General features: G+C 55.4%; 1 protein-coding gene across 1 annotated transcript; it reads right to left on the bottom strand.

Annotated features, from left to right (window-relative positions):
• Positions 1–862: 862 nt before the first annotated feature.
• On the bottom strand, positions 863–19,890 carry KCNG1 (potassium voltage-gated channel modifier subfamily G member 1). The gene is made up of 3 exons (XM_047853103.1): positions 19,687–19,890; positions 7,808–8,619; positions 863–2,020 (listed from the first exon to the last, which is right to left on the bottom strand). Exons 2-3 carry the CDS (start codon positions 8,591–8,593, stop codon positions 1,250–1,252), a joined length of 1,557 nt encoding a protein of 518 aa, XP_047709059.1. The 5' UTR covers positions 8,594–8,619; positions 19,687–19,890; the 3' UTR covers positions 863–1,249.
• Positions 19,891–24,371: the final 4,481 nt, after the last annotated feature.

Below are 24,371 nucleotides of genomic sequence, written 5' to 3'. Positions count from 1 at the left end.
TTTGTGTCAGAGCGTGCTATCTGCTGCCGGCCCAGGGGAGGGGCCGTGGCCAAGGCAGTAGCGGCTTTGTGATGAAGAAAGCAATGTCGCCCTGCCTGTGAGGGTGACAGCAGGCTGTGGCCGTGCCCTGGGGGTGAAGCCCCCTCCCTGTCCAGGCGCAGGGGGCTCTGATGCCCTCGAGCTGAGGAAATCGTTGGCAGGCTGGGGGTCTCTCTATGATGCATCACCCACACTACCTGGCATTCCCATCGGAGGGGTTGCCTTTGCTTCCCAGACTGCCCAGGGGACCACGGCCACCTTCCCGAAGCATCCATCCTACTCTAGACGTAGATTCAGGTAAATGATTTAAAGCATTTTTTTTTTTAAAAGAATGTGACAATAAATGTGGATAGAAAAGAAAATCCACGGTGGTTTTAAAAAATAAGATGAAGTGACTTCTCCTTTATAATCGGCGATGCTGACAGGCCCCCTTGGCGTCTACTTAACTGCTGGGGTGCCTTGGGGGAAAGTCGGAGAATCGTTAAGGTACAAGGAAGAGAACAGAGGATATGAGAGAAGGGAAAAGGGAGGAAGTGAGGCCAGGAAAGTGAGAGGAATCGAAAACTAGGGGAGGATATGTGGTATTTGTTGGCCATTTCCCCAAAGGCCTCTGTTCTCTCTCTTTTCCCCAACGCCCCCTGGGCCCCACCAGGCCTGAACGACCCAAGGAAACAGGCCCCTGTACTCCCAGTACCGGCCCTGGCTGGCTTTGCAAACAGCTTCCTCTCTTTCAGAGCCCTGGGGAAGGCATTTTCTCTCTTTTTCACTGGTTTTCTTTAATTGCATACGATCCACACTACACACAGACATTTGCTGTTGCCATTTGTATTTTTTTCTCCAGGCAGGCCCATGAAGCAAGTCTTTGCTGGGCATGTTATGTACATGGTGGAAAGAACAAAGCCATCTCCTTATTGAGGGAAACAGACATGGGGGGTGGGGGGTGGGGGGTGGCGGGGGTGCTGGGCTCTCGGCCAGCTTCTGCTTCACTTGTGGACGCAGAGTGGCAGGGGCTCCTCTGTGGACCTTGCAGGCTTCCTCCTCGGGGTGTGGCTCTAGTCGGTTCTGTGCCAGGGCCGCGCTCAGAGCAGCACGTGCCTGAAGAGGCTTCTGATAGTGACGGCAGTAGCTTCAGGCCGCAGAGGGCAGGCAGAGCTGGGGGTATCCTGGCGGCGGCGGCGGCGGTGGGGGCGGCGGGGTGTGTCCTCTGGGCTCAGTTGTTGTCTCTGGTGTCCGAGGAGGCACTTCCGAACAAGATGTCACTGTCGTGCGACATGCTGCTCAGCTGCGACTTGGTCTTGATGAGGAACTGCGCCCTCCGGAACATCACCCTCTCCTGCTCCTGCTTGAGCTCCAGGTAGGAGCGCGAGAAGGTGTGGAAGATGGAGGTCACCGGGAAGGCCATGAGCAGGATGCCGCTGAGGATGCTGCTGAGCGCCACCACCTGGCCGGGCGTGCTCCGGGGCACCATGTCGCCGTAGCCCACGGTTGTCATGGTGATGACGGCCCACCAGTAGCAGGCAGGGATGCTGGTGAACTCGGGGCTGTCGGCCATCTCGTTCTCGATGACGTAGAGAAGGGGGGCAAAGAGGGCGATGGCCACGCAGAGGAAGAGCAGCAGGAGCCCGAACTCGCGGGTGCAGCGGCGGGCCGTGAGCCCCAGCGTCTGCAGCCCCAGGGAGTGGCGGGCCAGACGCATGACGTACAGGATGCGCAGCGCCCGCAGGACCCGCAGCACCAGCCCCACCTTGTCCAGGTAGCTGTTGCCCGCGCCGGACTTGCGGCGGCCCGCGGAGGCGCCGTCCACCAGCAGGGTGATGTAGTAGGGCAGGATGGCCACCATGTCGATCAGCGTCAGCGGGCTCCGCAGGAAGGCGAACTTGCTGGGCGCCTGGATGAGCCGCAGGAGGAACTCGAGGGAGAACCAGCCCACGCACACCGACTCCACAATGAAGACGTTGCGGCACATCTGCGAGCACCGGCCCTGGGAGAGAGGCGGGGAGGTCAGGGGGAGAGGTCAGCCGTCCTCCCAGCGAGGCCGTTGCGTGCCATGCCCCGGCCCCTCTCTAGTGAGGCTCCCTTCCTGGGCCACGCCGGCCAGGCCAGGCCGAGGGCTGCAAGCACCTGCATCCACCGCTCTTCACCTCTGGAGGCCGCACCGGGCTCCGGGATTCCAGGCCCCGCCCCCAGACCCAAGGCCCCGCCCTTGGATTCCAGACCCCGTCCCCGGATTCCATACCCCCGCCCCCGGACTCCAGGCCACGCCTTTGGATTCCAGACCCCACCCCCCAGGTTCCAGGTCCCACCCCTGGATTTAAGACCCCAGAAGGGCTGCCTCCTTGACTCCACCCCTGGAGTGTCTGATAGGTGTCTCAAACTTATGCCCCAAAGTGGCTCCTGATTTTTTTAAAGTTCTTTTTATTGATTTTATTGGCTATAATTGACACAATATTGTGTAAGCTTCAGGTGTACAACATGTTGATTTGATACATCTATAATATTGGAATATGATTACCACCACAACCTTAAGCTAACACCTTTATCACCTTGTGAAACTATCATTTCTTTTTTGGGGGGTGGAAACCCATTAAGATTTAGCCTCTTTGGGCTCTTGCTTTCCCCTGCACACCTGCCCACCAGTGCTGTCCCTTCTTAGCTATCCACCTTTCCAGTTGCTGGGGTCTGGGAGACTCAGCCACATTCTAACCCCTCTCAAATGATCCTCAGGAAATCTGGTTGGTTCTTCACTTAAAATTATTTCGGGGCATGTAGGTGGCTCAGTCGGTTAAGTGTCCGACTCCCGATTTTGGCTCAGGTCATGATCTCTCGGTCTGTCGTCACAAAGCCTGCTTGGAATTCTCTCTCTCCCTCGCTCTCTTCCTCAAAATAAGTAAATAAACATTCAAAAAAAATAAAATGATTCCAGAATCAAACCACTTCTCATATGTCTGCTGCCCTCACCTTGGTCCAGCCACCGTTCTCTCTTGCCTGGACAGTCGCAGGCACCTCTTTCCTGGGATCCCTGGTCCCTACAGTTTATTTTGCACACAGCCAGAGGGATGCTGAGAACATGAATCAGATCCTGTCCATTCTCTGCTCAGCACCTTCCACGGCTCACAGAGATAGCTTGGAGTCCTTTCTGGGACACATGGCCTTGCTGCTACCTCTCCCACTCCCTAGCCCCCCTCCTGCCCTGTTCCTGTGCTCCAGCCTACACCCGGGGCTCCCTGCACCCCCAAGCCAGGCCTGGAGTTTCTGCTCCCCTGTGGGAGTCTTCTTCCCGGAGACACCCACATGGCTCTACCCTCCTTTCCTCCAGCTCTTTGCCTCACTATCACCTTCCCAGGGAGGTCTTTCGTGATCCTCGCCCTGATTAAAAGTCCCCTCCTCCCTTTGTCCTCCACCCTGATTCCCCTTTTCCTGCTCTGTTTGTTCAGAGGGCTCATCATCTCTTAATATGCTTTATAACTTACTTATTTGTCATGTTTATTGTCAGTTTCCACCCTCCACCTCCCCTGTTCCCCTGCCCCAGCTGATTATAGCCCCACAGGGAGGGGCAGCTGTGTTCTCTCTCTGTTCACCCTCAGGACCCCAGTGACTGGAACGGCCTGGCACGTGACAGGTGACCAATTCATCTTGGTCACCAGAATGGATGGAAGCACATGGGACTGGCGTTTATTTATTTACTATTATTTTTAAAGTTTATGTATTTATTTTGAGAGAGACAGAGAGAATGTGAGCAGGGGAGGGGCAGGGAAAGCGGCAGGATTTCAAGCAGGCTCCAGAGTGGAGCCCAAGAGGGGCTCGAACTCCTGAAACTGTGAGATCGTGACCTGAGCCAAAATCCAGAGTTGGACGCTCAACCCACTGAGCCACGCAGGTGCCCCGGGAGTGGCGTTTAGATGGGAGTGCCAACTCAAGGCCAGGTGGGCAAAGGGAGCCCAAGAGAGGTGGGCACGGGGGTGGGGGGTGGGGGTGGAGGCCTGCCAGAGAACACAGCTGTCCTGCTAAGTACCTCCTGACGACTGTCCCAGGAGAATTCAGGCTGCTGCCTCACCAAAGTCTGCAGGGGGGATGGACATCTGGAGTTCTGCGTGAAATTCCTGCGTTTTAAATGTTGCGATGATTCAATACAGAGAAACCACTCTGTGGGCCACTCAAACGCATCTGTGTGCCGCATCTGGCATGCGGGCTGCCAGCGGGTCTCTCTGGTCTGCAATGGGACTGGGAGGGTAGACCGTCCCCAGTGGCTTCAGACCTCTGTCTGACAGAGTGGGCAGGTGCGTGTGGTGCCAGCCTGGGCACCTGTCATTCCTGGGCACAGCTGGGTTCTAGGAGGCTTGCGATAGCAGCTCTCTCTAGGAATACGTTAGAGGCTGGAGAGATGAACTAGGCCTGGGTGGGGCTCTGAGGTCCCGGTCCTCTGTGATGGGAAGCCCCCTCCTCTAGAAAGCCCTCCTGGAGTGTGCCCCCTCGAAGTATCCCCAGCACAGTTGGCGGGCCTCTCCTGAGAGCCCCCTTGGCTTGGGTCTCACGCTCAGGGTCACAGGGGTATCCCTGTCCCTCCTGCACTAGACCTGAAGTCCCTGTAGCTGGAATACTCATTCTGGTCACCCTGCGATGCCTGGCGATGCCTGAAGACAGTGCAATACACTCAAAGGTGTGCTCAGGGAGCAAGTGAAACAGTGAATCCCACTGGTCTCCAAAATGAAGTCAAAGAATGGCATTTTTGGTGAATCATGAAGAAGTCCAGGCATGATTGAAAAAAAAAAAAAAAGCAAGGGTCAGAAGTTGAACAGAACAGTGGCTTTATTAGTATTTTCCTGAGAAAATCAGGATTGCCTATGTTGGAGTGAAGAAGAAATTTATGCTACACACAGGTGCTTTCGGACAGGTCTCAAACAATGAGCCTTTTCTCTTTCTTTTTTTGGCAGGTGCATGTAATCCTTATCGTTAGCACTTCCTGCACGCTCCAGCACCAGGCATCATTCCAATCACTTCCCGTAGACTCGCTCAGAAAGTGAGGCACAGAGAGGTTAAATAACTCGCCCACAGACACACAGCCAGAGTGGACAAAACGGCATTCAAATTCAGGCCATCTTCATCATTCCCCCTTCTGCTTATCAAAAATTAATTTTACTGGTCGAGTGCTGCTTCTTTTCAATACTTATTTTAAAAATTCAAAGTATAGGGGTGCCTGGCAGCTCAGTCTGACTTCGGCTCAGGTCATGATCTCACGGTTTGTGGGTTTGAGCCCTGCATCGGGCTCTGTGCTGACAGCTCAGAGCCTGGAGCCTGCTTTAGATTCTGTGTCTCCCTCTCTCTCTCTCTCTCTGCCCCTCCCCTGTTCGTGCTCTCTCTCAAAAATAAATAAACATTAAAAAATTTAAACAATTTAATGTATACAAAAGCTCTAGAAACCCCCCATGTATCATGAATGCAACAGTCGGTGTTACTTCCTTCATAACATATGTACACAGAAAAGTCCTCGTGTGGTGAGCAGTTCCAATGTTCCATCAGAGTTCACGTGAAGCACTTAGCACATGCAGGGTACATAGCCAGTGCTCAATAAATGCTGGCTTGGCGCTATTTTTATGTTGAGTTCACACAACCATACCTATTTCTCCATTGCCTATACAGTTTGTACCTGTCTGAATGTTTTGGTCTTGAAACTTGCTTCTAGAATCGTCCCTCCCCACCACCCCTCCCACCCATATGGGGAAAGGGTCCCAACTCAAAAGCCCAAAGGTCTCATACACTACGAAGCTGAACTGGGGAGCACACACTTTCCGTAGACTCACCGCCCCCCAAGAGCTGCTGTGTGGACTGCACAGGGGGCACAGGCCAGAAGGCCTGCTGTATACATTTTGAGAGGCTGAGAGTTCAAATTAAAAAAAAAAAAATTTTTTTAATGTTTATTCATTTTTGAGACAGAGAGAGACAGAGCATGAGTGGGGGAGGGGCAGAGAGAGAGGGAGACACAGAATCGGAAGCAGGCTCCAGGCTCTGAGCCATCAGCCCAGAGCCTGACGCGGGGCTCGAACTCACAAACCGCGAGATCGTGACCTGAGGTGAAGTCGAACGCTCAACCGACTGAGCCACCCAGGCGCCCCAGAGAGTTCAAATTTTTAAATGAAAAACACCTACTTTTATTTTTACAAATTTTTAGTTTTTTTTTTTTTTTTTTTTTTTTGAGAGAGCGAGAGACAGTGCGAGCAGGGGAGGGGCAGAGAGAATGAGAGAGAATCCCAAGCAGGATCCACACACTGCTAGCACAGAGCCAGACGCAGGGCCCAGACTCTTGAGCCATGAGATCATGACCTGAGCTGAAATCAAGAGTCAGATGTGTAACCGATGGAGCCATCCAGGCACCCCCAAAACACCTTAGTTTTAAAAGTTGGCAACCAAGTCAGACTTTTAGGGAGCACGGTACGGGCCAATCACACACTTCCGTGGGGCTCTGTGGAGTCCCAGGCTGTCATGTGGGCCCCGTACTTCCTGGCTTAAGACCACAGGATTTGGATGCAGTCAGACCTGGGTCTGGGCAAGCTGCTCTGCCTCGGCGTTCTGTCACGTGGGTATAAGAACCCCTGGAAGTTTCACCGAGAACTTAAGATTTAAGCAGAACTACAGCCCAGCCCGGGGCTCCTAGTAATTGCCTGCCGTGTGCTACCCCTGAGACCTGAGCACACACCTCAGTCAGGCCGTGGAGCAAACACTTTACACGCATTTAACACAGAGATGCTCACTATTTGAGGACATGTGCACACACACATACAGCTACCAACAAAAATTATGTTCAGGACCTGGAAAATGGTTCTGGGATATTTACAAAATATATAGATATATATATTCATAGACATATGTTTTTTAGGTTTACTTAATTGTTTTGAGAAAGCGGGAGACAGCACAAGCGGGGGAGGGGCAGAGAGAGAGGGAGACAGAGAATCCCAAGCAGGTTCTGCACTGTCAGTGGGGAGCCCTGGTGCAGGGCTTGAACTCATGAAACCATGAAATCATGACCTGAGCCAAAACCAAGAGTCGTATGTCTAACCAACTGGGTAACCAACAGTCACCCAGGCGCTCCTTTAATATATTTTTAAAAATGTTTTATTACTTATTTTTGAGAGAGTGTGAGCGGGGGGGGGGGGGGGGGGGGGGGGGAGGGGGGGGAGGTGCAGAGACAGAGGGAAAGAGAAGATCTGAAGTAGGCTCCACGCCGATAGAAGAATCCCATACGGGGCTCAAACTTACCCCAGATCACGACCTCAGCTGAAGTCAGAGAAAGCTCAACCAACCGAGCCACCCCGGCACCCCATTCTGGGCTATTTTTAAACACGGGAATTAGGAAGGCTGAGACAGGGATCACGTGGGTGAAATAAATTTTGAGGATATATTATGTGTTTAGCCCAGGGGCAGGCACATCATAAATCACATCACCCATGTACTACTCACTCATTTGCTCCTTCCCCAGAGCGGCTGAGCACCTTGTCCAGGCTGGACCCTGTTCTAGACCCCGGGGGGCACAGCGCACACCGGGAGGGGCCCGGGGCTCACGTGTGAACGCGGACTTGGACAACACGCGTGGGAACAGGTGGTCAGAAGGGACTGGAGATGCTGCTCAGCCAGCGCAGGCCAGGAAGGCCTCCTGGTGGAGGGGACAGTGCGGGTGCGGAGGGTGTGGGCGTCCGGGAGGGAGCGGCCCGCAGGACTGCTTGGTGTCCTGAGTGCAGAGACCCTCCCCGCACGCAGCCGGGCCCGCGGCTCTTACCTGCTCCTCCTCTTCCCGCAGGCTGGGCAGGGTGCTGATGGACAGGTTGACGGCAGTGACGGTGACGAAGAGCACCGAGAGGCAGGCGAACACCTTGCCCGGCAGCCCGGAGTGCGGCCTCTCCACCATGTCGCGCAGTCTCCGCATGCAGCGGCCCAGGCGGCCCTCGCCCTCGGCCGCGCCCTCGCTGCCGGGGTCCCCGCTGGACGGCGGCTCGTCGTCGTCCTCCTCCGCCCGCTCCACCACGTCGGCGAACTCCTCGATCTTCTGCAGGTAGCGGCGCTTGCAGCAGCCGTCCAGGCGGTCCTCGGCGACGCCCCAGTAGAGCAGCTCCTCCTGGAAGGACAGGGCGCACATCTCCCGCAGCAGGCGGAGCTTGCCGGCCCGCAGGAAGGTCAGGATGGTGCCGAACGCCCCCGGGTGGCGGTCGAAGAAGAACTCGTTGCAGGTCACGTCGTAGTCATCGCACACGTTCAGGATGTCGTCGAAGTTGGTGCAGGCCTTGAGCTGGCCCAGGCGCGTCAGCGGGAACTCCTCGAGCGTGGTCCAGGGCAGCGAGTACTTGATGCCGCCCACGTTGATGATGATCTGCCGCCGGCGGTCGTCGGGCTGGCAGCCCTGGCGGGGCGCGTCCTGGGGCCGGGGCCGCAGGCGCTGCGCGCGGCGGTAGAAGACGCCCTTGAGGGACTGGCCCTGCGGGAAGAAGGCCGGGTGGAAGGAGGCGTCCGAGGTGCAGCTCAGGGCGCTGTAGTCGTAGTCAGAATTGTCTCCCGGTAAGAGGGTCATTTTGGGCCTTCACATCCCCCTCGGGCCTGGGGGGAGAAGGGAGGAGAGACCCTCAGCGACTCCAGAGCCTGGGCAAGCAGTCCTGAGGCTGCAGACATGGGCTGTTAGGGACCGAACTGTGTCCCCCTCCCCGGATTCATAGGGGAAGCCCTGAGCCCCGCGGGCCAGCAGTAGGAGGCAGGGCCTGTGGTGTGTGTGTGTGTGTGTGTGTGTGTGTGTGTGTGTGTGTGTGGTGGGTGATTAGATTTAGATGAAGTCGTGAGGGGCGGATGAGTGCCCTTCTAGGGGGCAGGAAGAGACACCAGAGCTCCCCCTCTCCCCACCTTGCGAGGACACAGTGGGAAAACAGCCCTCTCCAAGCCGGGAAGAGAGTCCTCACCAGAAGCCGAGCACACGTGGCACCTTGAACCTGGCCTTCCAACCTCCAGAACCGGGAGCCAGGCATGTCTGTTGTTTCCGGCCCCTGCGTAGGTGTTTTGTGACAGCAGCCCAAGCTGACTAAGACATGCACTTAAGAGTAAAATCAGCAATAGTGTCATTCAGCCTCTATTGCACAGAACGATTCTTCCACATCCCCCTCACTTAGGCCATCAAAACTGACTGAGTGCTCCCGTGGGCCAGGCACTGCTCTAAGCACTGGGGGTTTGCACGGAGTCAGACACTGTCCCCAGCCCCCCCCCAGCCGACATCCCAATGGACTGCCACACGACACCTGTACTATTACCGACCTAATGCTCTGTTTTAAATTAGCCTGGGTTTTTTGTTATCATTGTATTCATGTGGCTTGGAAAGTCAATTTAGCATAGACCAGGGGTTCTCGGGCCGATTTTGTTCCCAGGTAGACGTGTGGCAATGTTTTGATGGTCATGACCGGGGGAGGCCACTGACATCTAGTTGATAGGGGCCAAGGGTGCTGCTCAACATCGTTATGATGAGCCGGCCAGACACCACAGCAGAGAATTCTCTGGCCCCCAAAGCGCACGGTGTGAAGGTGGAGAAGCCCTGATGTGGTGGTTCCTCATGGCCTGGGCAAGTAGTACTTAACCTTGACCTGTTTCAATTTCCTCATCTGTACAGTGGGTAAAACCACTTGGCCTACTTCCTAGAATTGCTGAGAGGATTCCATGAATTATGTGCATAAGAGCCCCTCGTCACAGTGGCTGGCACATAGATACTCAATCATTTTTGTCTATTATTACTGTTTGTGTTTATCTGAAAGGGACACCTTGCTTTGCTTCCGTAAGTGGAAAACCTGTATCACTGGCCATAAATAACAGGCAGTGTCCAAAGAAACGCATTAATTATCACAACAGTGTCACAGCTGCTCATATATCAGGAAACATCATTTTGGGGAGATAGGGGTGAACCGGGCAGGCATGCCCACTCCTCCAGGAAATGTTCCTTGGCTCTTCTGGGTGAATTGAGTCTTCCCACGCCTGTACCTGGGGCATGATCTTTGCCATATCTGTATGCAAGCCTGGCTCCTTTATAAGACTGCTCGCTCTGTGGGGCAAGAACTGGGCTTGATACTCCGCTCCGAATCCCCGTGCCCAGCACTGTAAGAGCTGAAAGGGCTTCCCGAATGAGGCCAATGTGATGAAGGCACTTCTGAGAACCTGAGGTCAAAATATCTGCTCGCACAGGCCCTGTCTTTCCCAACCCTCAAAGCTAACCAAGGCTATGTATTCATTCATAGCTCATGGGCTGAATTTGGCTCACAAATATTCTGCCTGGCTTGGAGATTTTGAAAATGGAGGAATTTTGTGTAAAAATTTATATTCTCGGTTTCTCTTGAAAAAAAAAAAAAAATCAGACACTTGGCAACATTTGGCCTAAATTCCGGCTGAGAAATGACCGCCTCCTGTCGGCAGGGTGTGCATGCTACAATCTACCACAGTCCCCGACCCTCCCTGTTATCTTTCTCACGGCCACTCCCCTTCACTCCTGTAGGTTTCCTTCCTGGCCCCTGTAGGCATTTGAGTTGGGGAGACCCTAGATGATGGCAACTGAGCTCTCCAGAGTTAAGCCGATCCACAGGAAAGTATTAACAGTCTAATACTCTGCTTTTAAAAATCATCATCCTTCCCTCCAGCCCAGTACCCCGTGGAAGCAAGTGGTACCAGCAAAGTCTATCAGTGCCAATGGAAACCCACTGCCAATACCTGAGCGTCAATCTGTGCTACGGACACGTTCAGGGAAAATGCACGAGCGCGCACACGGGTGCACGTACACCTGTATGGATGGAAAGAGTTCAGCAGGAGGCGGGCGGGGGGAGGGGGGAGGGGAGTCCATCTGAAAGAGGCTCCCATCCTAACGGAAATTCTTTTACATAAAGCAAACCGTCACTCCACTCATTTGTCTTTGGGGAAAGTGTCACAGATTGGGTGCTGGGAAACTAGGGGACACCTGCGTCTGAAATGAAAATGATTTGATTTCAGAGTGTTGAGAATGTTTCTTAACTTCGCCTAAAATTGGAACCGATCTCCTCGGGCACAGCCTGCCAGAATCCTTTGGGGGAGCGAGAATAATCCCTTTCAGGCACTTCACATTAGCGGTACCGCTTTTCAGCTCTGCTGTCTTCTCTTTGCCACCGAAGACAAGAGGAGAGGCGACATTCTGTTTGGCAAGAGTGGTGGCGGAGGAAAAGGAACATTCATTCCTCTTGTCCTGCAAGCCCTGAAGAGCCCCTGTGAAACCCCCTTGGCTGTAATCACCTCTTCCAGAATGTCTGCGTTCAACCTGTAGCTTTCCCGCCGGCAGAGAGCTCCCCCAATTAGAGATCCCTCGTTTCTTCCTCTCCTGACTCATGTCAGTTGTGAGTCAAAGCCTCAGCGTCCTATGTGGAAAGTTATCCTGTTTAGTGTGGAGAAGGGAACAAGAGCATACTATACGGTATGGAGAAGGAAAAAGCCCACTTCGTTTGGTCTGTTAGCACGTGGAAGGCCAGATGCTAGGGTTTGCTAAGTGAGGAACAGACACGCTTCTCCTTGGCCTTTGGTCTTGGGGACACCTCGTCTGATGGGTGGAGGGAGACGGCTCTGCATGCTAGACTCTAGAGTCTCGAACGAAGTCCAGAAATGAAAAAGGCCCCAAAGCCCTGCTTCTGGAAAATACTGCCGCTTTTCACCCAGCCTGACACCCTCCTGAGAAGTTTGGTCTTTTAAAATTTCTCTCCCGTGTTGTATCTGTCAGTTCCAGAGCACCATGGATTTTGGTGATTTTGCCTCTGAGGGACTGTGGACGGTTGGGAAGAGAGCTGTCTGAGAACGGGGCTGTGAGGATAAGGATGAGGGGTCCAGGACTGTCATTCTGCAATTACTGCATGTTGGGGCTGTGACAGGTCTATAGGCAAAGCAAAGACAGACCCAGCCCCTGTCTTCAGGGAGTGGACATTCTGGTGGTGGAGGCGGTCCCTAAGTAAGGTCATTTCAGGAAATAGAGCAAGGAAACGACAGCAGCATGAGCTGGAGGGGTCTGGGAGGGCTTCTTGGAGGAGGGAACCTCCGGGCTGAGGTTGGACGGGAAGGGGCGAGGGGGAAAAAGAATGGATTCCAGTGGTGCCATTCACCGAGGAGACGCTAGGTGGCGCCATGATGAGAACGGAGTTAGGGGCAGCATTTGCTGGCTGTGGGATGCGGGACAGGAGGGCAGGTGGGCAAATCCGGGAGAGACAGCAGGGGTGAGGGTGGCTCGCATGGGTGGGTGGATGGACGGATGGTCGGATGGAGTCAGACCACACCAAAGCTGACCTGAGGATTTTGTGTGTTTGTGTGTGGGGGTGGGTGGGTGGTAGCATCATCAGCCCTGGCTGGGCTGCAGGGGGCGGGAGGACCAGGCTGGCAGAGAAATGGCGAAGCCCAGAGGCTGAGGGGCTCCCCGTGCCCAGCACCCACTTCCCTATCGAAGCCGCACTCCACACCAGGTCTGGTGAGCACAGGTAGACACCACTGGTGGGGCATGTGTAGGCAGAGTAACGCGACCCCACCTAGACGTCCTAATCCTGATCCCTGGAGCCTGTGAATATGTTAGATTACACTCGAGGAGGGATCAAGGTTGCCAATCAGCTGCCTTTGAGATGGCAAGATGATCCCGGATTCTCTGGAGGCCCAAGCAATCACGAGGGTCCTTAAAAGATAGAAGAAAGAGGCGGGAAAGTGTGTCAGACGCAATGCGATGTGAGGAAGACGCGACTGGCCTTGAAGACGGAAGGAGCCACAGGCCGAGGACAGCAGGCCGCCTCTAGAAGCTGGTAAAGGCAAGACCTGACTCTCCCCCGGGCCCTCCAGAAAGAACACAGCCTTGCTGAGACACCTTTATCTTAGCCCCGTAACGCCCATTTGAGACTTCTGTCTTCCAAAATGTGAGGTAGTAAGTTTGTGTTGTTTTCAGCCACTCAGTTTGTGGTACTTGGTTACAGTAGGAAAGTAACACACGGGATGTTGAGAAAAACCAGGTCCTACTCCCGCTCTGGGGTCAACCTGCTGACTACTCCAAGCTGGGGCAGAAGAGCTCACTGGCTCTGAAATCAGGAGACCTGGGTTCCAGGCCAGTCACTCTGACTTGGGGGAAGTATGGCCTCTCAGACTCACTAGCCATATCTGTAAAATGGGGATACGACCAGCTCCGACCTCCTTGACTTATGGTGAGGACTAAGGCAGGTGACACAGGGTGATGTGCTTGGCCCAATGCCTGACACACAGTGGACCCTCAAGGGACACCTGCTGTACTATTAGCTAGAAGAGAGGTCGGTCATCTTTCTCTCCACCAGCCAAGGGTGACTCCTTTCTTGACCCGACCCAGTGGGATCGGAACCCAGCATTTGTCTGACCCCCAGAGCCCATTGCTAGAGGGAGTACAGTCTGGTACAGTCTCTGGGAAAGCTGTAAGGGGTATTGAGGGAAGTGATGGATGTTGCTGCAGTATGGCCCAGGAATCCCAGTCCCGGGTAGATTTCCCAGACCTGGGTCCACAGGGATTGTGGCACACAATAGTATCTTAATTGTACTCAGATCCTTGACTCAGGGTCTGCTTCTGGGGAATCCGATCCAAGAGAGGAACGAGGCACAAGAAAGCATGTCCTGCGTTGCCTGTGGTGCTAGATGTCCCTTGGTGTCTATCCCAGGGTGGGGGGTGGGGGTGGGGGTGGGGAGGGATGGACAAGCGAGTCGTGGTAGACACAGATGGCAGAGGAATTAGAAGCATTGAACTAGATGTAGGTTTAGTAACACATTTAGATCTGAAAAGCATGATGCCGAGTGGAAAAGAAACAGAAGTTTATAGCACTATGCTATTTATGTAAATGAACACACACACACACGTACGTTACATATTTCACAAAGACTCAAGCACATGGAAGGATCTATATCAACCACAGGGAGGATGCCTGGCAGGGCAGGGGGAGGGGACAAACAGGGCGGCTGGAACGAGGGAACCATGAACAAGACAGCCTGTGGCATCAGCCAGTGATGAAGAGCGGCATGAAGGTAACACAACTCTGGGAGTTAATCCAGGTAAAGCAAAATGCAGAGCACAAAACCAGCCAAGTCACCAGGTTCTGAACTGCCCCTAGGGCTCAGTGGAGATACAGATTCTTAGGACCATCCCTAGACCTTCTCAGTCAGAATCTCTGAGGTCGGGGGGTAGGAACTGGCATTCTGATTGGCTCCCTTAGAGATTCTCACCTGCGCTCAAGTTCAAGGGAGACCCAAAGAGTGGACGCCTTGAAAACCTGGAGATCACCCCCCTCAGGGGCCGGGGGATGCTAGAGCTGCTCTGGATTTTGGTAGGGAGCCCCCTGACCAACTTTTCCATCTCTCTGGAGGTTCCGGAAGGCTCTGCGGTACCCAGTAGAAACCCTTCTGGTGTGAAAGAAAACCTTCTGCACTGGGGCCGCCTTGATCAGATTCCCTTTGTGAGCCTACAGATCTGCTGAAACTCCCCATGCAACTTCTTTTCCTTCCCTTGGGAGAGAGATGGTGTGCGCAAGTTATGACAGAGGGCTGAGTACTCATTTCCGAAAATAAACAGTCATTTAAACCGTAAGGAGTCCTGAGTGGCTGAGGCTGCTCAGAGCCCATGGGGCCGCTGTGTGGTCAGCGTCTGACTACGAATGGAGGTACGAGACCCCGGGGGTGGGGGTTGGGGGGGAGAACGGGATGGGACGAAGGTCCAAGTCCGGCTTGCCTGGCCGCCCCAGCTGCTCCTGTTGATGAGCCTTCGGCCCGAGACACCATCTGCACCCACCGAGTCACCGGCCCTCTCTGAGCCGCTTTCCTCCCTATGATGTGGGGATGAGTGTGCCTACCTCACCGGGCTGTTGTGGGGATCTGGTGAGTGGAACTCTTCTACAGGAAGTAGCAGTGCTGCCCGACTGCTCGCCCCCGTGGCCGTGTCCCGTCAAGGTCACGAATGGGTTCCATAAACTGCTGCGCACTCATCCCGACTGCTAAGACGCCTCCCGGCCTTTTTCACAAACCACTGGTCTCTCTTGCCTCTGTTTTCCAGCCCTGTGCCGATCCCTCGGGACGGAGCTGTCTGTCCCTCTTCTGAGTGGGAGGGGGGATGCAGGGAGAGCGCTGAACACTCACAGCGCTGTAAGAACAGCAACCACGGCCACCCTTAATTGCACACTCAGTGCTAGGTGCTGTGCTAAAAGCCTTAATTGAGTGAGTCATGTCAGACATGACCATTAACACCCCCATCTTATAGATGAGGAAATTGAGGCTTTGAGAAATAAAAACTCAGGATTCTGGGGACAGAAGTGATGAAGCCAGAATCAATCTACGCCTATAGGACTCCAAGGCAAACTGTCTGCATTTCACTGCTTCCCTGGATTACAGGTTCCTGGGAGGAGGGAGAGGTCTCCACCACCTGCAGCAAGCTAGGGACTGGAGCTCGCATCTCTTATTTTCTACGGACAAGCTTTTGGAAAGTCTTTTGTGGCGGGGGGGGGGGGGGGGGGGGGAGGGGAGCAGACAACCACCCACGGCTGGGGGAAACACATTTATTCCTATTGTATATTTGCACAAGAGCAGAGTTAAGATATCGACAAAACCTTTGATGTTGTCAAAGTCTGAGGTGCCATTTTGGCCTCAGGGCAGAAGAGCTCTCCTGTGGTGTAAACGGGTTCCAGCCAGAGGTGAGGGTGTGGCCTCTGGGCCACACTGCCGGGTTCACCACTTCCTAGCTGTGTGCCCTTAGGAAAAGTGACTGCACCTCTCTGTGCCTGAGTGTTCTCAGCACACTGGGGTAATTATCCCACCTTGTAAGTGCTTGGAGCTGTGGCTGCGCATGTTAGGGCTCTGTGTTTGCTAGAAAGGCTTTTGTGTAGCAAGGCTGGCACCTCCCCTTACATTTCTTTAGAGGAGGAATGTGAAGTGGAAAACACCTGTTAGAAGAGGGGGCTTCAGCACTGGCTCTCCTCTCACCTGGCACCCACATCAAGTCATCCACTTGGTTGGACCTCAGTTTCCCCATCTGTAACATAAACTGAAGAGGCAAACCCCTATGGTAGGCACAATAATGGTCCTCCTAAGAGGTCTATGTCCTAATCCTCGGACCCTGAAAATATGTGGCCTTACGTGGCAGAACAGATTTTGCCGGTGTGACTAATTAAACCCATGATCTTGAGGTGGGGATATGAGCCTGGATTATCTAGGTGGCCCCCCGTAATCACAAAGCATCCTTAAAGAGGGAGGCAGGAGAGTCCGAGACAGAGAAGCAGATGTGATGACAGAATCAGAGGCCGGAGTGATGTGGGGCCAGGAGACAAGGATGTGGGCAGATTCTAGAAGCTGGAAAGGGCAGGGAAATGGATTCTCCCCCAGGAGGAACACAGCCCTGCCGACCCCTTGATTTTAGCCCAACGAGACCCATTTTGGACTTCCGATCCCCCAATCTGTAAGATACTAAATTTGTGTTGCTTTGAGCGGCTACGTTGGTGGCAAGATGTGGCAGTGGGGACCTAACACAACCTCAAATGCCAACTTGCTAAACGAAAAGCATTTCTGTCCTGAGCAGCTCAGGCTTTCGCTTCTTTTACTCACACCACGATTCTCAACCTGTGCCCTCACCCCAAGATCTCTCCACTCCGTCCTTGCCCTGCCAGCGCGGCTTCATCTGTCAGGGGTAGGGGCTCCTGGCTGGGCTGATTCAGAGGCGGGTCATGCTGCATTAATTCCCAATTAAAGCATTCAAATGGATCCAGCCAGCGGGCTGGCCCAGGTCCCAGCACGCTGGGTCTCCTCGAGATGCGGCGCCTGCATGGAGACTCTGTCTGTCTTAGTTACCTGCTGTCCATCCTTGTCACAAGGCAGCCGTGCCGGGCGGATCTCAGTCCTGCTTCCCGAGAGCCCAAGATACCGGTGGGAGTGAAGTATTTGAGGGAGAGCTGGCTCTTCCCTCCATCTCCACCTGCTCCCCAAAAGAAAATGTGCCAGAGTCCCTGCACCCCTCTATAAAAAAGACAGATCGGCCTCCGGAGTCTCCTTATTCTGCTTCTGGCAAAATAACACCCAATGCACATCTGTCTTCCCCTGGGAGCTGTTCTGGGATGGAGGCAAAGGTTCTTTTCTATTTGCCTCCTCGCAGCCCCGAACCCCGGGAGCACAGGCATAAGCAGAGGAACAGTCTGGGGGAGCAGCGAGGACCTGGGGCAGCAGGCAGGGGACACTGCACACGCAGCCCTTCTGTTCCTTTTCCTTCAATAGGTGTTAAGGCTGCAGTGCCTGTGGCACGGTGTGGCGGGGCAGTGAGGAAGCAGGGAGAGCCTGGCTGTACCAGCCTGCCCTGGGGAGACGCAGGTGTGATGCAAAGCCACCACAGGGCAGGGGCAAATCTGAGGCACGATGCAGGTCCTGTCGGTGGCCCACTCACTCTGTGTTCTGATTTTGCCAACCAAATACTGTCTGCTCGATGATAAAAATGGCCAACAGTGATTGAGTGCTCGCAGGCTAGACTTTCCTGCCTCTCCCTTTTTATTCGTCCTATTTAGAGTGGCTTTTCCAGCCACCATTTTCCACCCAGGGACTGCATTTCTGGGTTTAACAAACCAGCCAAGAGTGGTTTCCCAGACCCCTATGTCTTTGGCAACCGGAAATGCTGACTCTTCATCACGGATTTGGAAGAGGGATGTGGAGATAGGACAGCCCAGTGAAGACACTTTTTTGGGGTCCAGGGGGTTAATTCCTAATTTCTGGTTTGAGTGTCTTAGCCCTGCACCTGGGGGGGATGTTCCCTGGAGGCATCTCTCAAGCCTTTTGCCAGGACCCAGCTGTGTGTCTGATGCAGAGAGTTCAAAGTGGCAGTGGGATGGGAGCCTGGCTCCCAGATCCACCCCAACCAGGCTCTGTGGTGCCCCCAGCATGGGTTCTCAAACCTTGGGACAGGGGTCAAGGCTCCCTTGTTTCCAGCACACGCACAGTTGCCCACAGGTTTGGAGACATCCTTCCACTGGAATGGACTGCTTTAGGGAATGACCCATAAGGGCAATCCCCAGAGGCTGTCCTAGCCTGTCTTTCTAACTCACCGTCCCTCACTCCCCACTCGGCAGGGGCCTCTGCAGAGGTCCAAGAGAGAGGACACTGGGGCCAAGCTCAGGTCCGGGAGAACCCCAGAAGTCCACTTAAGAAAGTCAGCGTGCCCGGGCCACCTGTCCCTCCCCTGGCCCCGGCACTGGCCCCAGGTCTCCGGCAATGCCAAACTTCCCCTGAAGACTTGCTCCCCATAGAGGCTCCGGCTGCTGTCATGTGTGTGGGTATCAGACACACCCTAGTGAATAAAGCTCTGCTCAGATTCATAGAGGCAGGAGCCCCTCCACCCCCCACCCAATGAATCAGAGCAGCTCCCGCTCCCTCCTGGCACCTCCCCCCTGTGCCTCATCTCAAGGTGTCAGTGAAGGAGGTCAGGTCTCCATGTCTGTCTCATCCTCTGGGTGACTTTGGTGCCTGGCACCCTTTAAGTGCTTAAGAAAATGCTGCCTGAACAGACAACTTTAATGAACCGTCATTGGTGGGGGCCTGCATTCATCAGTGTTAGATCAGGATTTCTCAACCCCCTTCCCCATGATCAGCCTCCCCTACGGAGCTTTTTGAAGACATTTTCTTCCTCTCCAAGAAACCTATTCCAGCTTTCCCGCTCCCCTTGAGAATGGCCGCATTACAGGAACCAAGGAAAAGGCGATTCTGCTTCTGCCTATACACAGGGGGGCTGCTGCAGTCAGCTACCCCTGGAGGCTGGGGCCTCCTCACCGCAGGGGCTGGGTCTCAGTCCCTACTTCTCTCCAGGTTGCAAGATGCTTCCATCCTATCCCACCCGCATCCCATCCCTCTCCTTCAGTGGTTTCTCCCCAGCTCAGCGCCTCAACAACCGTTAAGTGAATGAAATAATGCATGGGAGGCACCTGGCTTGGTGAGCTGCACACAGTAGGTGCTCAACCCAGGTTTGTTCTATTCACGAATGAATGAATTTCTCTCTTTTCCTTTGGCACCCAGACTCCAGTCCATCCAGGCCGAGCCCCTGCTGGGTATGGAGCCCCTGAGGCTAAGGAGGCGACCACCACTTTTCCTACCATCAGATGCTAGAGGCTCCAGGGAACACAGCCGTCTTGGGATCCCGAGCGCCAAGCACACAGTGGGCGCTCAATAAAAGCTTGAGTAAATGAATGACTTAGTAAAGCCCATCTGCACTGGTGGAGATGCTGCATTCTGTGCCTAAGGATGGAGTGAATAAGCGAGTGACGGCCCCCCCTCTATCACCTCTCCCCAACACTCCCTCCACCCGGGATCCAGAAACCTCCGCCACAGCCAGGATTGCGCCCCTGCCCCGTCACCGCGGCGGAGCACGTCCGGCACTTCGCACCCCGGGGGACCGCTCGGGAAGAACTGAAGCCGGACCCGCACCGTGACGGTGGCGAGCGCGCCCCGCGCCGCCGTCCGCAGCCGCTGCCGGGTCCTCGGTCGCCCCAGCCTCCCAGCCCCGCGACCTTCGGTGCCTCCCCCCGCAGGGGGAGCCCGGGGGTCACGGCCACGTGCCCCCCAGCCCGAGCCGGAGCCCGAGTGTGCCGGCGCGGGGGCCGCCGCGCGCAAAGTTCCCACCTCAAGTTCCCGTCACGGCGTCCCCGCGGCGGAGTTGGCCCGGCCGCGGCCGCGGTCCCCCTGGGCTCTGCCGGCGGGTCCCGGGCGAGGGCGCGAGCAGGGGCCGGGAGCCGCCCGGGGCCGCCTCCCGGAGCCGCGGGCAAACTTCGGCCCCCGGGCCGGCTCGGCTCCCGCACTCGGACCCAGGGCCGCCCCGCCTCCGCCTCCCGGTCCCCGCCGGGCTCCGAGTGCGCCGGGAGCGCCGCGCCGCAGCCGCCGAGGGAGGGAGCGGGGCGGGAGGCGGGACGGAGGGAGGGGACTGCGAGCGGGGCGGGGAGAGTGGGCGCGCGGCGGAGAGCGCGGCGCTGGCCTCGCCCCGCGGCCCGGTTCCGCGGGGGGCCCGCGCCTCGGGTGGGCAGCGCTCCGCCCGCCCCCTGCCGGAGCCCCGCCGGGGCCGCGCGCGCGCGCGCGCGCCCCTCCGCCCCGTGCTCCCCGCCCCCTCCGCCCCGCGCGCGCGCCCCTCCGCCCCGTGCTCCCCGCCCCCTCCGCCCCGCGCTCGCCGCCCCTGGGCCGTCCGCGCCCCACCTCCACCCCCCCCCCCCCCGAGGTCGCGCGCGTCGTCACGTGCGTTCCTCCCGCGCCTCGGGCGCCCTGCGGGTCCTGGACCCCTCGCGCTGCTGTCCCAGGGTCTCCACGTGCCACGCAAAGTCCCCGCATGCGCTTCAACCTTCTGGGGGCCACGGGCCGTGCTTTACCGCGAGGTCCCGGTGCACCGTTGCCCTCGGGTCCCTCATGTCACCGCGCGACAGGGACGGCACGCGCCTGGCGGCGTCAACTTCTTAGGGACGGCACCTGCCGCGCCGGGCGCCTTTCCCTCCTGGTCCGCGTGGCCCGGCCGCCGCCGGCACCCCTGGCCGACGCGGGGCACTCACACCGGGCCCTGGGGTCCCGGGGTCCAGCGCCCAGTGCACAGGCAGCCGGTCAGGAGCGACGCCTCGCTTCGAAATTGGTAGGAGTCGCGCTTTTGCTGGGGAGTTGGGCTGGAAGGCTGTGCCCGAGGGGGCGCCACGGCAGAGCCGCCTCTTAGTGTCGCTGGCCTCCCACCCTCCTTTCCTCTTTAACTTCCAGCCTCTGTGGCCTGTCCCCACCATCAGAGAACAAAGAAAGGCTATGGAGAAACCCTGATGTGGGCCGGGTCTGAGACCTGGTCCTTAAGCGTGAGTTGAACGCCCACTGGCGTGGTGGTGGGGACTACGACTGACAAGGACTTGTCCCCACGAACTCACCTTCTGCTCGGGGAAAGGCCGAGCCAGGAACACCGAGAACGAGCAGGACTGCGGTCTGTGAGAGGGGCGACGAAGAAGCCAGAGCAGGGTGGGAGGTACAGAGCGAGGGGCGAGACCCCTTTCGATTGACCGCTGGGGAGGGGACGTATACACAGCCACGAACAAGCCCATCTTTGGAAGATGTGGTAAGAGAGCTTTGCAACTGGATGAAACAGCAAAGACGACGATCCTGAAGCAGGAAGGAGGGAGGCATATTTGAGGAAGAGCAGGGGCATCGGAGAGGAGTAGTGGGGAGGGTGTGCAGGAGAGGAAGTCTTCCTGGCTGTGTGGGCTTTGGTGCTCAGGTGGTCCCTGGAGCACACTTTGCGAAACAGGGCCCCAGGTGGTAGGTCGGGTCCCTGCCTTCCCGTCCCATCTGAAAACTGGCATTTCTGTCTCTTTCTCCTTGCGGATTGTCCGTCTCCCCCGCTAGACATCAAGCTCCATCAGGGTTGGGACTATGTGCTGTCCCTCTAGCATCTTCCACATTGCCAGGCACAGTCAGACCAGGCTTCTGAAAGAGTCGTTGGGGGAGCACTGAGGACAGTCCTAGGGGGTAGATTTGATCATTCCAGGGAGACACAGGACTTGTCCAAGAGCACAGGAGGAAGGTGCAGAATAGAAGTGCCCCCCCCACCCTGAATTTCTGATTCAGTGGGTTTGGGGTGAGACCCTTCTAATAAATTTTCTGGTCATTCTGATGTTCCTGGTCTGCGGCTTTGAGAACCACTGATGTTGAAGACTTGAAACTCAACCCAGCTGGGTCTGACTTTAAAGCCCATGTGATCTGCCAGATCCAGTGGGGTGTCCGGTGAGCTGGACCTTATGAGCACCTCTGGGAGAGGGGTACTGTCCCCGGGGGATGGGCCTATCAGAACACTGTGCACCTGAGTCAGATGTTGTGGTGACCTGTGGACAGAAGACCCTGAAACACAGGGAGACCATCCCTAAGGACCGTTCTCCCCCCCTCCCCCCTGCCCCCCATCCACCCACATATAGAGACTCACTTTCTGTGCCCAGGAGTTAAATTACTCTCTGCTCTTATCCCTGACTTGTGCTAAACTGTGTCCAATAAAACTCTTTTAAATCCTTTTAAGGAATTTCCTCTTTGCAGTTCCTCCCTCCCTTTAGAGCCTTCCAGATTTTCAGTTCTTCTCTTCCTATCTTCATCTCCCTCCCGAGAAACATTCCTTCCCAAGCTGTTGTGTGGAAATGCATGTTGGTGATACCGGTGAAGGTTTTGTGAAAAGATGAACCGCCCCCCCCCCCATCCGAAGCTTGCTGAGCACTTACTAGGTGCCAGGCAGTTCGCTGGGCGATTGGTAGGTGTCTGAGGTGCAAAATGGGTTCTGCCTCCAGCTCGAACACCTGTCTCTTTGGCTCTGCTGGATTAATTAAAAAAAAAAAAAAAAAAAAGTGAATTAGTTGCCAACCTTTAAAAAGTGGGAGATTTCACCTAACATTTTTTCTTTGGAAACACTGAGCGATCTGGCTGACATCCCTCGTGGGGGTGGTATGCCGGGTCGGGGACACCCCTTTGCCTGTGGTTTGCCTCTTGGCCCGTGTCGTCGTGTCATTTGCGGTACCACTGGGCCCCTGGAAGCCTGAGTTACTGACCTCTCATCTTGGCAGATTGTCTAGGGTCACACAGTAAGTGGCAGAGCTGGACCTGAATCCAAGCCTGTCTGACCTAAAAGCCCAAGCCTGTCACTGGAAAAAAAAAGCTGCTATTAGAGCGGGGGCAGGAGGAGGATGTGGCATCCCTGGCCCAGAGGACATACCTTAAAAGGGAATTACTGTCAGCGGTTTAAGAATATGCTTTCCTTCCCATTCATAACCAACTGTCAGTAAGTCATAAAGTTCTAGGTTGTTTTTCCATGGCATGAAGGGTTACCCAGAGTAGTCCAAGCTTTTTTATCCAACCTCCCCCTTGAGATGGGAGGGCTTAGATTCGCAAGGCTGGTGGTTAGTTAGGAGAGGAGTTTGGAGAGGGAGTGGGGTGGGGATGGAGGGAGTGCCTTCACCACCACCTCCCGTCACTCTGCCCCGGGCACTCTGCCTTTGTGAGCCTGGGACACCCCAAGCAAGCTCTGTCCTTGTGCCTGGAGGGATCTGCCCTAGCTCTCCATATAACCTTTTCCTCCCAGTCTTGGGTCTCAGTCATCCCCTTGGGACCTACTGGCACAGATCAGGGCACAGGGGGTGAGGTTGAGGCATACAAGGGCACGGCTGTATTTAAATCTTTATTTTAAAAGTTAATATTTTCTTCATCATGGGTTTGTTTTGTACTAATTTAGATTAGAAAATATTAGTGTGTCAAAATGTTATTTATCTTGAATGCTAAGCTTTTTAGTGCCTCCTTAAATCCTGCACCCCCAGCGGGGGCCTCAGCTCTGCTCCTGCTCCAGGGTGCTCTGGACCAGCAGTCAGGAGACCTGGGTTCTGGTTCTGGTCCTCCTACTAGACGTGTTCTGTGAGTGGACACAAGTCCCCTCGGTGGCCCGAGCCTGTCAGCTATTCCATCTGTCCAGGGAAGGGGTTATACCTGCTTTTAGTTCTAGAGCGATCCGAGACACCCAGCGTTGCTCTGATGGGTTGTGCATTGTGTCCCTCTCCTGGGGGCTTTGGGACTATTTTAGGCCTTGGCGACTCTGGTCATTATGGGATGTCACAGTCCTTTCCTGGGTACCCCAAGTGAGGTGTTCCTCTGTGCAAACACCCAATCTTCATGGCTGCTGTGAGCAATCAGCATTGATTTTCTTGTCCATTTTTCTGGCCCTGGGGGAACTTTTCTGTTTTGGAAGTGTGATCACACACCCTATTCTTTGAGGTCTTGCCTTTTGTTCTTTGGTTTCATTCATTGGACCACGTGACACACATTCATTAAGGACCTTCTATAGGTCACGCACTGATCAAGCACTGGGGATACAAAAGGCACATTTCCAGCCCCAGAAGAGCATTTGTTGTAGTGAGGGAGACTGCACGAGGCCGATCCGATCCGTGTGCTGTGAGAAGTCTGCCTGGGGTAGAGGACTTCCGGTCCAGTTAAGGCCGCGCTGAGAGAACTGTGCGTTGTCCTTTCCCCTGGGAGGACCCTGCGTCCCCGGTTGTGATCCAGATGCCATCAGCCCAGAGCAGAGTATGGTCACCTTCCTGATAGAATCTCCTGGAGAGAGTGCTGCAGTGGTACAGTTTGGATCCACATTTGAATGGGCAGAGCTCCAAGTTAGACCTTCCAGTTCCTTCTCACTCCCCTTCTCCATCCAGTGCCTCCTCTGGATTGTGGTTGGTTCCTTGGTTTTTCCTAGTCCTGACAGCCCTCGCAGCCCGTCTCAAAGCCCACCTCTTCCTTTGGCTTTCCTCCACTGCCCCAGCCCTCAG

This window comes from Prionailurus viverrinus, chromosome A3, assembly GCF_022837055.1.
Source record: "Prionailurus viverrinus isolate Anna chromosome A3, UM_Priviv_1.0, whole genome shotgun sequence".
Classification (NCBI taxonomy): Eukaryota; Metazoa; Chordata; class Mammalia; order Carnivora; family Felidae; genus Prionailurus; species Prionailurus viverrinus.
Note: the sequence above shows the minus strand (reverse complement) of the source record. Positions and strands in the feature narration are given on the sequence as shown.

Bases quoted from the DNA above. Each gene is read 5' to 3' on its own strand.
- KCNG1 (XM_047853103.1), bottom strand. From the start codon at position 8,593: ATGACCCTCTTACCGGGAGACAATTCTGACTACGACTACAGCGCCCTG. The intron at 2,021-7,807 runs GTAAGAGCCGCG...CCTCTCTCCCAG, and splicing joins TGCGGGAAGAGGAGGAGCAG to GGCCGGTGCTCGCAGATGTG.